The sequence below is a fragment of the Ptychodera flava genome, chromosome 7, assembly GCF_041260155.1.
Source record: "Ptychodera flava strain L36383 chromosome 7, AS_Pfla_20210202, whole genome shotgun sequence".
NCBI classification, from domain to species: Eukaryota; Metazoa; Hemichordata; class Enteropneusta; family Ptychoderidae; genus Ptychodera; species Ptychodera flava.
In genome coordinates, this window is record NC_091934.1 from 46,174,355 (window position 1) to 46,187,087 (window position 12,733).

The 12,733-nt window shown below is 38.3% G+C and overlaps 1 protein-coding gene across 1 annotated transcript; it reads right to left on the reverse strand.

Annotated features, from left to right (window-relative positions):
* Positions 1-918: 918 nt before the first annotated feature.
* On the reverse strand, positions 919-12,726 carry LOC139137712 (uncharacterized). The gene is made up of 4 exons (XM_070705955.1): positions 12,464-12,726; positions 11,672-12,252; positions 5,931-6,601; positions 919-1,311 (listed from the first exon to the last, which is right to left on the reverse strand). Exons 2-4 carry the CDS (start codon positions 12,225-12,227, stop codon positions 1,072-1,074), a joined length of 1,467 nt encoding a protein of 488 aa, XP_070562056.1. The 5' UTR covers positions 12,228-12,252; positions 12,464-12,726; the 3' UTR covers positions 919-1,071.
* Between the last annotated feature and the right edge of the window lie 7 nt (positions 12,727-12,733).

The window sequence follows — 12,733 nt, forward strand, 5'->3', positions numbered from 1 at the left end:
TTTTCATAGACATGAAGTGTGCATCACTGACCAAGTTCTCATCAAGCATCGACAAAAAGTCTAAAGCTCAACAGAGAATCAATGAAAATGAGACGGATATTGTAGTGGCCAGACAGTCAAAAATATGTGATATAACCCAACAAAGGTCAAACGAAAGGAATTAGAATTGTAAAAACAAAGTACATTAAAGATTGGGTTGAAAATTAAAGGATGGTGGTCCTGACGAGTGATTTCCTTCTAAGGACATATCACAGTTCCTCCGGACCGTGGACATATGTTTTGTCATATTTTGCCATTTTCTAGCCATAGTTCATTGATACCATTGTAATGAAAAATTAATTTTTTACCTCTACTCTAAGGTAGTACCACTTCAAAACTGAAAGTTTCAAACTTTTGCTAAACTTTTCGTCAAGGACTTTAATTTGCCATGGTGGGGGGGGGGGGGGAGTGGGGAAGCACCATGCAAATTTTGTCACTACAGAATCAAGTTACCTACTTTCATTTACCAATATTTGTTACTGTAATGGGAAAATCTTATTTTCAATTTTCACAAACACAGGACAGTAAAAACCTTCACATGCTTCCGGCGGTCCCACTAAAGAATCATAAAAACAAAATATAGTAAAAATTTAAGAGTCTGAATATCTGTCCCTGAGGTGCATTCTACCTTAAATACCAGTCATGTCTCCCTATGGCTTCTTTGCCTTTGACTTCGTCCTTGTTTGAGACAAAGTTGAGTTACTGTTGGGTTTGGCTGTTTTTTTACTTCTCTGCTTTGCGCAGAAGTTTTTAAAATTAGCATGCTCCAGTTCCATCATGTAGTTGTTTAGTGCATAGATTTCCTTTCTTTGCCTGATTTTCACTTCATGGACCGTTTCCCTCGGCTCTTTGACGACGATTTGACTTCTCCGGGCCCTTGCCAGTAGTCTGTCGTTTCCAACCACCAGCGACGGCGGTATATACAAATTGCGTCTTACCTGTCTCGTCTCAACCACCGCTGGGGGCGGTATATATACAGAACTCACCTGCCGAGACCTTTTTGCATTCATTGTTTATATAAAATTTTGTAATTTAACCTGATTTGTCATGGTTTAATTGCATCTGACAGAAGTTTCTGAAATTTTCATTTTCTAACTCTGTCATAAGTTTATTCAGTGCATAAATTTCTTGTCTCTGTCTCTGTTTTTGTTCCGTAATACTGTCTTTCTGTCTCTGAATTTCGATTCGCCTAGCCTCTTCCTTTCGTTTTTCTTTCTTCTTTCTTTCTATAAGTTGCATATCATTGAGTCTTGCCTTCACTTCCCGTTGACTCTGAAAGAGAATAAACAAATTCTGATATTATACCGGGAGAATTGCTTTCGCAGTCAATTTGATAAAAACTTACCGATGACCTGCACGATGTGTGAACTACGAAAGATTTTTTGGTCAGAGAAACCCGACCGCTGCCATAGCGCAAAACTTACGTTTCATTCTAGACAGTGGAGTCTCTCGCCCTCTACTGTCTATGGTTAAAAAACTTATGTCATGCCAGTATATATTATCATATATTATCAATAAATCAAAATAAAAGTCCAATGTACGTTTAAATATTACAGAGCTTTTTTCCCTGACATGCAATTTCTTCACAACGCACGAAAACGATTTCCCTTTAGCCGAAAACCTGAAATTTCATGAATTTTCATTTTAAAAAAGTAAAAATATCAGTTAAATTATGAAGATGTTCAGATTTGGAGAAGTAATTTTTGCTTTAGTTGCCTTTGCATATTCCATTGCTGATATTTATGAGGAAACATTAATTTTAAAGCATTTGGCAAGAAATCTCATACTTTCAAGTATGGTGAAAAACATCAACACTGATCAATGGTGTAAACATTTTTACAAATTACAAATGTAAAACTGATCACAAATTTGTTTAAAATTAAAATTCAAAAATTTCAAAGAAATGTTGATATCTGTACTCAATCACAGAAAAATTCACAACGAAAAAATCACAATGTGACATTAATGGTTTTCAAACCAATATTTTTGTGTGTTATCTTACACTTAATGGGTTTTGTACTGGAAAGCCTATAATTGTTGCATAAAAAGCATCGATGGCAATTATGAAATAGATTTACAGGAATTTCCACTAAAACACATGGGACTCCTTTCGTTTATGTGGTCATTCAAAGTTAGTTCTCATACAAATCAAGAAATTTCTTGCAACAGACACAACCTACCATGCAAGAAATTTCTTACAAGGGACACACCCATCCATGCAAGAAATTTCTTGCAAGGGACACACCCAACCATGCAAGAAATTTCTTACAAGGGACACACCCATCCATGCAAGAAATTTCTTGCAAGGGACACACCCATCCATGCAAGAAATTTCTTGCAAGGGACACACCCATCTATGCAAGAAATTTCTTGCATGGATGGGTGTGTCCCTTGCAAGAAATTTCTTGAATGGATGGGTGTGTCCCTTGCAAGAAATTTCTTGCATGGGTGGGTGTGTCCCCTGCAAGACATTTCTTGGACACACCCACCCATGCAAGAAATTTCTTGCAAGGGACACATCCATCCATGCAAGAAATTTCTTGCAAAGGACACACCCATCCATGCAAGACATTTCTTGCAAGGAACACACCCACCCATGCAAGAAATTTCTTACAAGGGACACACCCATCCATGAAAGAAATTTCTTACAAGAGACACACCCATCCATGCAAGAAATTTCTTGCATGGATGGGTGTGTCCCTTGCAAGAAATTTCTTGCATGGATGGGTGTGTCTGTTGCAAGAAATTTCTTGCATGGGTGGGTGTGTCCCCTGCAAGACATTTCTTGGACACACCCACCCATGCAAGAAATTTCTTGCAAGGGACACATCCATCCATGCAAGAAATTTCTTGCAAGGGACACACCCGTCCATGCAAGACATTTCTTGCAAGGAACACACCCACCCATGCAAGAAATTCTTACAGGGACACACCCATCCATGAAAGAAATTTCTTACAAGAGACACACCCATCCATGCAAGAAATTTCTTGCATGGATGGGTGTGTCCCTTGCAAGAAATTTCTTGCATGGATGGGTGTGTCTGTTGCAAGAAATTTCTTGCATGGGTGGGTGTGTCCCCTGCAAGACATTTCTTGGACACACCCACCCATGCAAGAAATTTCTTGCAAGGGACACATCCATCCATGCAAGAAATTTCTTGCAAGGGACACACCCGTCCATGCAAGACATTTCTTGCAAGGAACACACCCACCCATGCAAGAAATTTCTTACAAGGGACACACCCATCCATGAAAGAAATTTCTTACAAGAGACACACCCATCCATGCAAGAAATTTCTTGCATGGATGGGTGTGTCCTTGCAAGAAATTTCTTGCATGGATGGGTGTGTCTGTTGCAAGAAATTTCTTGCATGGGTGGGTGTGTCCCCTGCAAGACATTTCTTGGACACACCCACCCATGCAAGAAATTTCTTGCAAGGGACACACCCATCCATGCAAGAAATTTCTTGCAAGGGACACACCCATCCATGCAAGACATTTCTTGCAACAGACACACCCACCCATGCAAGAAATTTCTTGCAAGGGACACACCCACCCATGCAAGAAATTTCTTGCAAGGGACACACCCATCCACGCAAGAAATGTCTTGCAGGGGACACACCCACCCATGCAAGAAATTTCTTGCAACAGACACACCCATCCATGCAAGAAATTTCTTGCAAGGGACACACCCATCCATGCAAGAAATTTCTTGCAAAGGACATGGCTCACAGTTGCAGGAAATTTCTTGCAAGGGTGGGTGTGTCCCTTGCAAGAAATTTCTTGCAAGGGACCCACCCACCCTTGCAAGAAATTTCCTGCAACTGACAAGTTGACACCGGTAAGAACCCAACAGATATTTCACAAAGAATGAACTTGTGGCAATGAAATAATGACTGTAATTTGACTTGAAAAATAACGAAATGGCTTTTGCTTGCATATTTGCACATATTTCCATGGAAAATCATATTAAAGGATATATTATATATTAAATTTAGTTATTTCCATAAAAATATCTTAAACTATCAAGAAAGTTCAACCACTTTTGATCAAATCAGAAATTCATGGTGAAATTATCAAGTACAGCAGAACTGAATTTTATAACCAGTTATTTAAGTGGAAATATTTGAAAAAAGTGTGGTTTTCGTTAATTGGGAAATTGTTTTCGTGCTGTTTCACTCCAATATTCAAATGAGTCGTTCCTTCTTGTCTAAACCATCAATAACTGAAGTGAGAATTCTGGACGTCGAACATCCGGGGGGGGGGGGGAGAGGGGGTACTCCTCCCAGATTTGGGTACAGGTGTATCTTCTTTACCTTGGACAGTTCGAACTACAAAGCACTGACGAACTATAAATCAGATAAAGCCTACTTTTGGGTCCAAACACTGGCGTAAAAAGACCACACTTTCCATAAAAAGATGCATCAAAAATGTGCTGGGGCATAAACAGGAAGAAAATTCTACAGTCTACCACATTTTCTATGATCTAAACTCTACATGATGTGGAAAACTTATAGGGTTAAAACCGCGGTAAGTTTGAAAGCGTATACACTACCTACAACAATAAGGCCGAAAACAAATAATTGTGCTGTTCCGATAACCGACCTACCCTATTTTTTACCTGCCGACCCCTTAACTTTTTAGACGTACCTAAACACGGAAGTAAAGAAAAAACCCGTAAAATCAAGCATTCGTTACTTTGCATTCGAATTTTGCTTGAACGAAGATGTCTTTTATGTTTTTTTTTCTTTTATATGTATGATACATTTTCCTGGAAATGTTGTGGCAAGTGTTTGACAGCCATGAACCCCTGAAAAATGCATATTTTGGAAAAAACAATTCCTGCCGACCTACCTACCCTATTTTTGAAAACCATGTTATCGGAACAGCACCATTTATTTTTTATTTATTTTGGCCTAAACACCCAGGGGTTGAATTCAACATCAGTGTGCTACTTTTACAGCTAGTGTTTTACGACCCTGTGAGGTGAGTTTCTATATGAAACGTTATTCCAACTTCCAAGAGATCGCGCGAAACTTCAAAAATGTTAATTGCTATACGCACTTTGTGGGGCGTCGACTGAGATCAAAAGTCAGTGTTACGAAGGTTAGATTGTGACGTGAACACGTAAGGGATAAATTAAAGCTTGAAAAAATCAATAGTTGTCCGAGATTAAGGTAGTACGAGCCTCGGAACGGCAAATTTGAATTTCTACCCCAGCGCAGAAAATTTTAAAACTTGTGCCCAGACTTTTCTGAAAGGGGATTCTATTTTATAAGCAAGAATGAAAATGACGGTCGCCGTTCAAAGGTTTGCACAACATCATTTGCATATTTCTACATCAATGTATCCATAGATGGAAAGGCCATGTATTGAATAAACTGAATATAACAAAGTTAAAAATTAAAACAAGAATATGGAACTGAAAAATTGGACGGCAAATAAATTAAATATTTAACCAACTGGCCATAAAGTCATACATGGCAACCACACTGTGTTATACTCTACGGGGAATATTAAAACGATTCTAGCTAAAACATGACAGTGGAAACTTCCTTTTATCCACATGCTTGAATTGCTTCAAATGAAAACAAATTGCGGCAAGAAAATTTGAGTGTTGAAATACTGTCCTTTAGGCGAATTCTATACCTTAAAATTTGAACTGCTATTTGCCGTGACATTTATCGATCTAAATGGTGATAATTTGTCGATGTTGTTGGTATAACCTTGTATTTTGAATGATAAGCCCCACATCCGAAAATTCTCCTGAAATAATCGTAAGTTCAATAAAATACAACCACTGTATGTTTAAATTGTACGGAATGAAAACTTCATGATTTTACATTTTTGTTTCTCACCAGAAGCAGAGACGAAAACGACATAAATCTTACCCTGACATCGTTCATACACGGTACATATTCATACTTGGCGCAAAGTTCCAAAGTCGGCGTCGCAGGAGGCGCACACGGATAACTTCCACCACATTCCTTGATGACACCTGACTGTCTCTCTGACAAGTACACTCTAGTCACATGAATTTTTTCATCGTTGAGTTTCCAAGGCGTTGAAACTGCACTGGGTGTCGATCTCAGCACAAAGGCTGCCGAGTTATGGCGTTCCCCTGTAAATGAATGTAAGCTAGCAGTTTTTGCCACGCGTGGCAAGTGCTGGCCATAAATAAGAGTAGCCTGTCTTATACTTTGTACATGAAATAGATTATTTTTCTTTGGAGGCGTTGGCTTTCGTAGTTGAGGCGGTTTACTTAAAGTTGGAACAGATCCAACTATTGATTCAAACTTTTTTCCTTCTTGGTCTGTGCTCGTCCCTGCTTCTTCGTTTTCAACAATTTTTGTAGGTTTTATTGTCGGTTTCTTTTTCGCAGATTTTCGTCTGCTCCTTGCCGACCTAGCTCTCGATTTTCTCCCGTTTCGCTTCGAAATCCTAAATTTTGAACTCTTTGGTCGTAGCCTCGATATGGGTTTCGCTGTTGCGTCCAGCGATGGTGCGAATTGCACTGTGGGATCTGTTAATACGTCTTCAAAGCTGTCTTCCGCCTTTATTTCTGCAAGTGATAGATCCATATGAAAAAGTCATGAAAATATAAAAGATGAGAACTCAATCGTGGTAAGAGTTTCCCTGAAAGAAATGAAATTTGGCAAACCACATTACTTTAACCCTTTGAGCACCAAAGTAAATTTTTGTTGCCTTACAAATATACCCCAGTCAATTTTTTAAAGATTTTTGCCAAAATTTTGATAAAAAGCTTTAGCCAATGAAATGTGATATGTGATGTCCATTTTGTCAAAAATTATCAAAAGAATCACAGAAAAAATCTTAAAATTGGTAAAATGTTGCACTAAAATTTTGGTGGGAAAATTATAGCACTCAAAGGGTTAAATTCTGTCACTCTGATATATATTTGCAATGGTGTCAATAAAGCGTTGAAGATAGTTGAAGGAGTCATCAAAAGGTGAAACACTTCATCTTTTACAATTGCTGAGTTGAATACCACCATTAATGTTTGTTTTTTGGAATTCAAAGAATGCTGGGTAAGTATTTGGACAGTATTTTTCCCGGCTTTACGTTTGATCACGTTTGCAATTAATGTTTGTTTATCACGATGACATTGTAGTTTTATAACCTGTTGATCGCATTTTATACAAAATCTTTAAATACAGAATGATCACGTGATCTTGCGTACAAAATCTGCTACAAGAGAAACAAATAACAATTATTTGCCAGCGCTTGAAATTCAAAATGGCTGCCATTTCTACGTATCAAGTTTATGGAGAAAAAAATTAAATTTTCGATATTCGCTAAAATATGATTGAGTAGTTTACTTCCTAAATAAACTTCAAAATGAGCCTATAAAAGTGGTAAATCGCAAAATTATTATAAAAGTTTGAGAGTCCGAATATCTGTCCCTGTGTCTAATTCTACAGTCACCTTAGATGATAGTGACGATACAGTTATTTCTTCCTTCTCACACAAAATAAATCTCAAAACTATATATGTAACTTTTCTGTAACGAATACAACAACTGGTGTTGTGGTCGAAGTCGTCTGAGGTCTTCCCAATCTCGGTTTTGGACGTGTTACAATCTTTACAACGTTCCGACATGCTGTTCTAGGGCTTACAAAATTACTGCAAGAGACTTCGATGTTCACGTTCGCCTTAATATTGATGTGATACGTACTTTGTACAGAAAAGCGTCGTCGAGACACAAAGTCGTTTTTTTTCCCGTAATTAATTTTGGTACGATCGCGATATTCACTGCCATACTCATAATTCGATACGGTGATGTGTTTGTCTAATTGTAATGATTGACCCTCAATATGTAGTGCAGGATGATTTTGCGATACTCATGGTGTCACTGAATGTCAAGGAAATCAGTGAGAATGTTACAAGACTCGTCGTAAAAAGTTTGATAATTAAACCTGAAAATGCATTGAAATAAAAGCCTAGGCACTTACATTCCTTAATTGAAAGGTTAAACGAATAGAACGTTATTCCGCGTGTGATAAATTAATCAACACGATTTCAAACAAGCAGGAAACTTTTATTAATTATGAAAGAATAGTTCATACACTGACAGAACTGTATGTAATACAGGTTACTGTAAAACAGTCATGGATCACCGAAATGTTCTATAATCCTTCATATTTCACCGCACGAAACACAATAAATCAGCATCTAGGTAGTCAGAGAATCACAAATCATATTGCCTGTGATTTGACAGTTCGCCCATTCCTAATTAATTTACAGAAAATATCGCAATCTCCATGTCTGAACAAGTTCTTCCAATGTGCATGATTGGTTTTAATTTCAAATTTAATTTTTGAACGCCATTAGCTAAATTAATAATAATAATGTTCATCTGAACATACACAACAATTAAACTAGATGTGACAAGTAGTTGAAACCTGTCCCCGTTTGAATATTATAATCTTCTGATATCTTTGGAATATAATATGAAGTGAACGAATCTTTCACTTTTAAATGGTAAAGCAACGTCATTTGAAAGCAAAAAATATAGTACGTGTGATTCTCGGTTTGATGAGAATCACAAATCTTCTCGTGTACCAGTTATACATGGAAGGATAGCATTACAGTTTCATTTGTTTCTGAATATGATGCAGTTCACTAGTCTGTGTAAAAATCATAGTTTGTGGCTGCCGTCTAGAGGCCTATTTAGACTTGCCAACTGGTCGCTCAGCGTTTTTAACTTGAGTTAGCCGGATCAGTATCCGGTAGTTACAGACTCTCTGTGGATTCAGCGATCCCAATAATGTTGCTATATATCACATCAGATCAATATAAACCTGAGTTTTCTGAAGTACTAGTACCTATAGCTGCAGTTAGACTCGAGGTAACTGAAAGGTCCATTGTACAGGGTTAATGATCTCTTTTCGTTTAGTCATACAAAGGGGTTGGTTCCTAAAACGCTATTAAGAAGCAAGGAAGTACGTAAATTCTTACGCGAACTCACAGCTTATATGCAAATCATCCAGAGTACAAGATGATTTCTTCATTTATGCAGGGATGATATGATTCTCCCATCTCACAAAACTGAGTAATGTGGTGGTTGAAAGAACAAAAATGTGTTCTCCTACAATGCTTATTGTGAACGCGACAAAAAATGTGTATGCCAGGTCAAGGATCGATCCCAATCAAGTACTGTACGTTGTCGGCGATTCAGTACGGTACATGCTTTTAGCATGTCACTGTTTACTCCCAATTGTTTAGATTATTGAGAGATTACGACTTGTTTGGACTTGCAACACAATCCAAACCAAACCCTGAATGCAGGACTCTACAATTCTAACCCAGGATAATTTAAACTAGCCATATGATAAATGACTCCGTTGCCATGCAACCTGGCATGCAACGAGCCCACTGCTTCATTTACACACGCGTTATGAATTTGTTTTAATCATACGTATTTGGTTCAAAAAAAGACAAATGTCATGGAAAAGTCGTCAGTTTGATGCAAATTTCGACCTTTAGCCGATAAATAGAATTCCGACCGAGTACAAAAATGCTGACAACTGCTGTTGGCTATAGATACATGAAACATGTATACAGAGCAATTAGTGCTAAAGTTCACATCGTGCTTCACTGTTTAACGTTCCCGAACGTTGACTTGCATGTTGAGCTTATTTTATTTTCTTGACAGAAAATACACATTATATGTTTATTTTCCTTGTAAACCTGTCCCTAGTGGCGCCTATAAACAGCTGTCTCTTCTTACAGTTGAACTAGAATCATTGAGATTTCATACTAATCTCGCTCACTATTGTCGTGCTAAAATCAACAGGTGGTTTTTGCTGAACAAGGTGTCTTGAAATGATCTCATTCAGCGAAGCTGTAACACTAGACAGGATGCCCATTTTCGCCAATGATTACTGACAACATTAGAAGCGTCAATTCCAATTTTTTGGTGTCATCCGATTCAAATATGGCGAAGTCGACTGTAATTTACGCAAAGGATTCTGGGCATTCTTTAAAAGCCATTTCATGTGCACTTACATTAATGGTTTAGAGGACATGTTGGGCTTTGTACTGTCACGTATACATTACCGTCATTATGAAGGCATCACATCGGTGAATAGAAATGTTTATTTTAACAACATGCTGCCTTTTGGATCAGAAACCCATTCACGACGACCATTCTTTGTCGATTTGCTGTTCATCAAATTAATATTGTCAAATCGCATGTCAAATTTCGCAAGGAAACAAAATGTTCATGAATAGTAGTATTTCGTTAAGTCATCGATGGAGGTCGGGTTTTTACATCAAACATCACGTGACATAGCTCTCAGGCAACGCGAACTGATTGCTGTCATGGTTACGTTCCGGGTGAAATTGCTAGACGAGGCATTCGGAAATGAACACTCCAATATTCCTGTGTACTGTAAGGCGATGTTACAGGAAATCAGACGCCGCGTGCGCACTACAGACGACATGGTCGTTGTAAAACTGACAAATTAAGGTAATATGCACCTCGAAAGTGAAAGACTTAAACTTTTGCTCTAACTTTCCTCAAGGATTCTTTCAATCATTCTCTTTCAAAATCAAGAATAAAAATAGGGGGTCACCGTGCAAATTTTTGTACTAGAGAAACAAATTACCCAAGATTTACCGATATTAGAAATTCAAAATGGCCGCCATCCCTGTGTTAACTCTATGGAGAAAAATAAAAATTTTTGAATTTCGAAAAACTAAGCCGGTGAAAAGTTTTCTTTCACCAAGAGCTTTAAAATGAACCCCCACATGTGGTATATCAGAAGAGAATTGTAAAAGTTTGAGAGTCCAAATGTCTGTCCCCGAGGTGCGTTCTACCTTAACGAAACATCTTGAAGGCACAATACCTCGACAGTGATGCCATGAACTCTTTCATCAAACCTTCCCATCTATGATTGACCATTTTGACCCGTTACAAAATCTGTGAATCGATGAATGCATTGGATGGATGTGATGCAGTCAATGGCGACACAGAGAATCAACAGAAATCAACAAATGTATAATGTCTTTGTGTGACATCAAATTGAAATTATCTGTTGCCACAATCGATCCCGCTGGATCTCTTAATCACCCTATTTTCTAGAGAGGAATTTTGCCATTTTGATGTCTCGCATATTTACACCAGCTAACTGGTATTCAGTTCTGTCGATAATGGCATGCACAAAACACTGTATATATAGGATATTCTTGAATACCAAATTGTCGAGCAAATTAATTGTAGAAATGTTAATTTCGCAGCGTGATTCGTTTAATCAAAGCCCCTCTCTTGTTGTTTTTGGACAGTAGTTTAATAGTAATACTTTCATGTCGAATATTTCGAGCGAATGACATCTGTTAGTCAAAAGATAAAGTGCGTACATGAAATGAACCTACTAGGTGGACAAACACTCAATGTTTTAGTTATTTCTTTGTTGTCACGACAAATCTAACGAACTCTGTGTTCGTATGCGTATGAACGCAGTGTTTAAAAATGTAGATTGAATGCATACAATATTACTGTATGTGTGTCAATTTCACGTCTTCATCTGGCAACGGATTGTTATGTTATTGTAATTATCAATTATGCATTGCCAAATCGAATAACCAGGCAAAAACCGTTAACAGTTACCTTCGATGTCGTCGATACAGTCTTCATTTGTATTCAAATCCAACTCGACTGTTTTGTCGGGAATTTTTACATCGTCATGGTCTGGGCTCTCGTCTTCAACGGTGTCTTCAGTTGCTGTTTCAGCTAGGTCATCGTTTATATTCACAGTTTCTAGAAGCAGCGCTGTTTTGGCTAATGTACTCTCAGTGCTTGTTCTGACGGGCACGTCCACTTTTCGTACAGCGCTTGTACAAGGCCCCCGCGTTAGTGAAAATTTCGGTAGATTAACACCTGGGCGTCCTTGGTAGGAAGCGCTGGAATCTCTTGAGCTGGCCGATTGCTGTCTTGAAGTGCTTATTTGGGGTAAATTACAAGTTTTATCCACTTTGGTATCATTGTGTAAATAGCGAAGCATCTGATTCGGTCTTACGTGTAGATTTGCATGTCTTGTGTCCAGAAACGACTGTCCGATCACCGGAGGCCTGCAGATCGTTGGTGCGAGGCCTGCAGTACCAAGAGCACCCTGACTACCAGCTGACCCCGGGTGTCTATTTTGGTGACCAAGCAGAGTGGCCATCTTGCCCTTTTATTTATTTGTTGCTCTAAAGAAAGATGAATAAATAAGTCTTAGTCAAATAAGTGTTTTCACAAAATCGGTTACTTTGGACCGATGCCAATCTGCTCCTAATCACTCAAACGATTAAAAGAAAGACAGGCAAACAACCGAATCTGCGCGTCGAAATTCCTTGTACACAATGTCCGCCTTTCAAATACAGTCACACCACACAAATACATGTAATTCCAATTCATTACCTGTATTGTGGCAGTTGGCCTTCAATCAGGGGGTTGCTTAAAAATCAACGTAACATTTCTTTTGGAAGCACACAGTAGTTCCTTTTGTTGTCAGTACTGTGGTCTAATAAAAACCACAACTTCTCAACGCGTACCATGCCGATCATATCTCATATCTTGTACAGGCGCACTTGATAACTTATCAATTTACACTGACCAGACCGACCGACCGTGGCCAAACAGTGTATTGTAACAAACAGCCACGCACACCCTATGTATCATGTGACACGT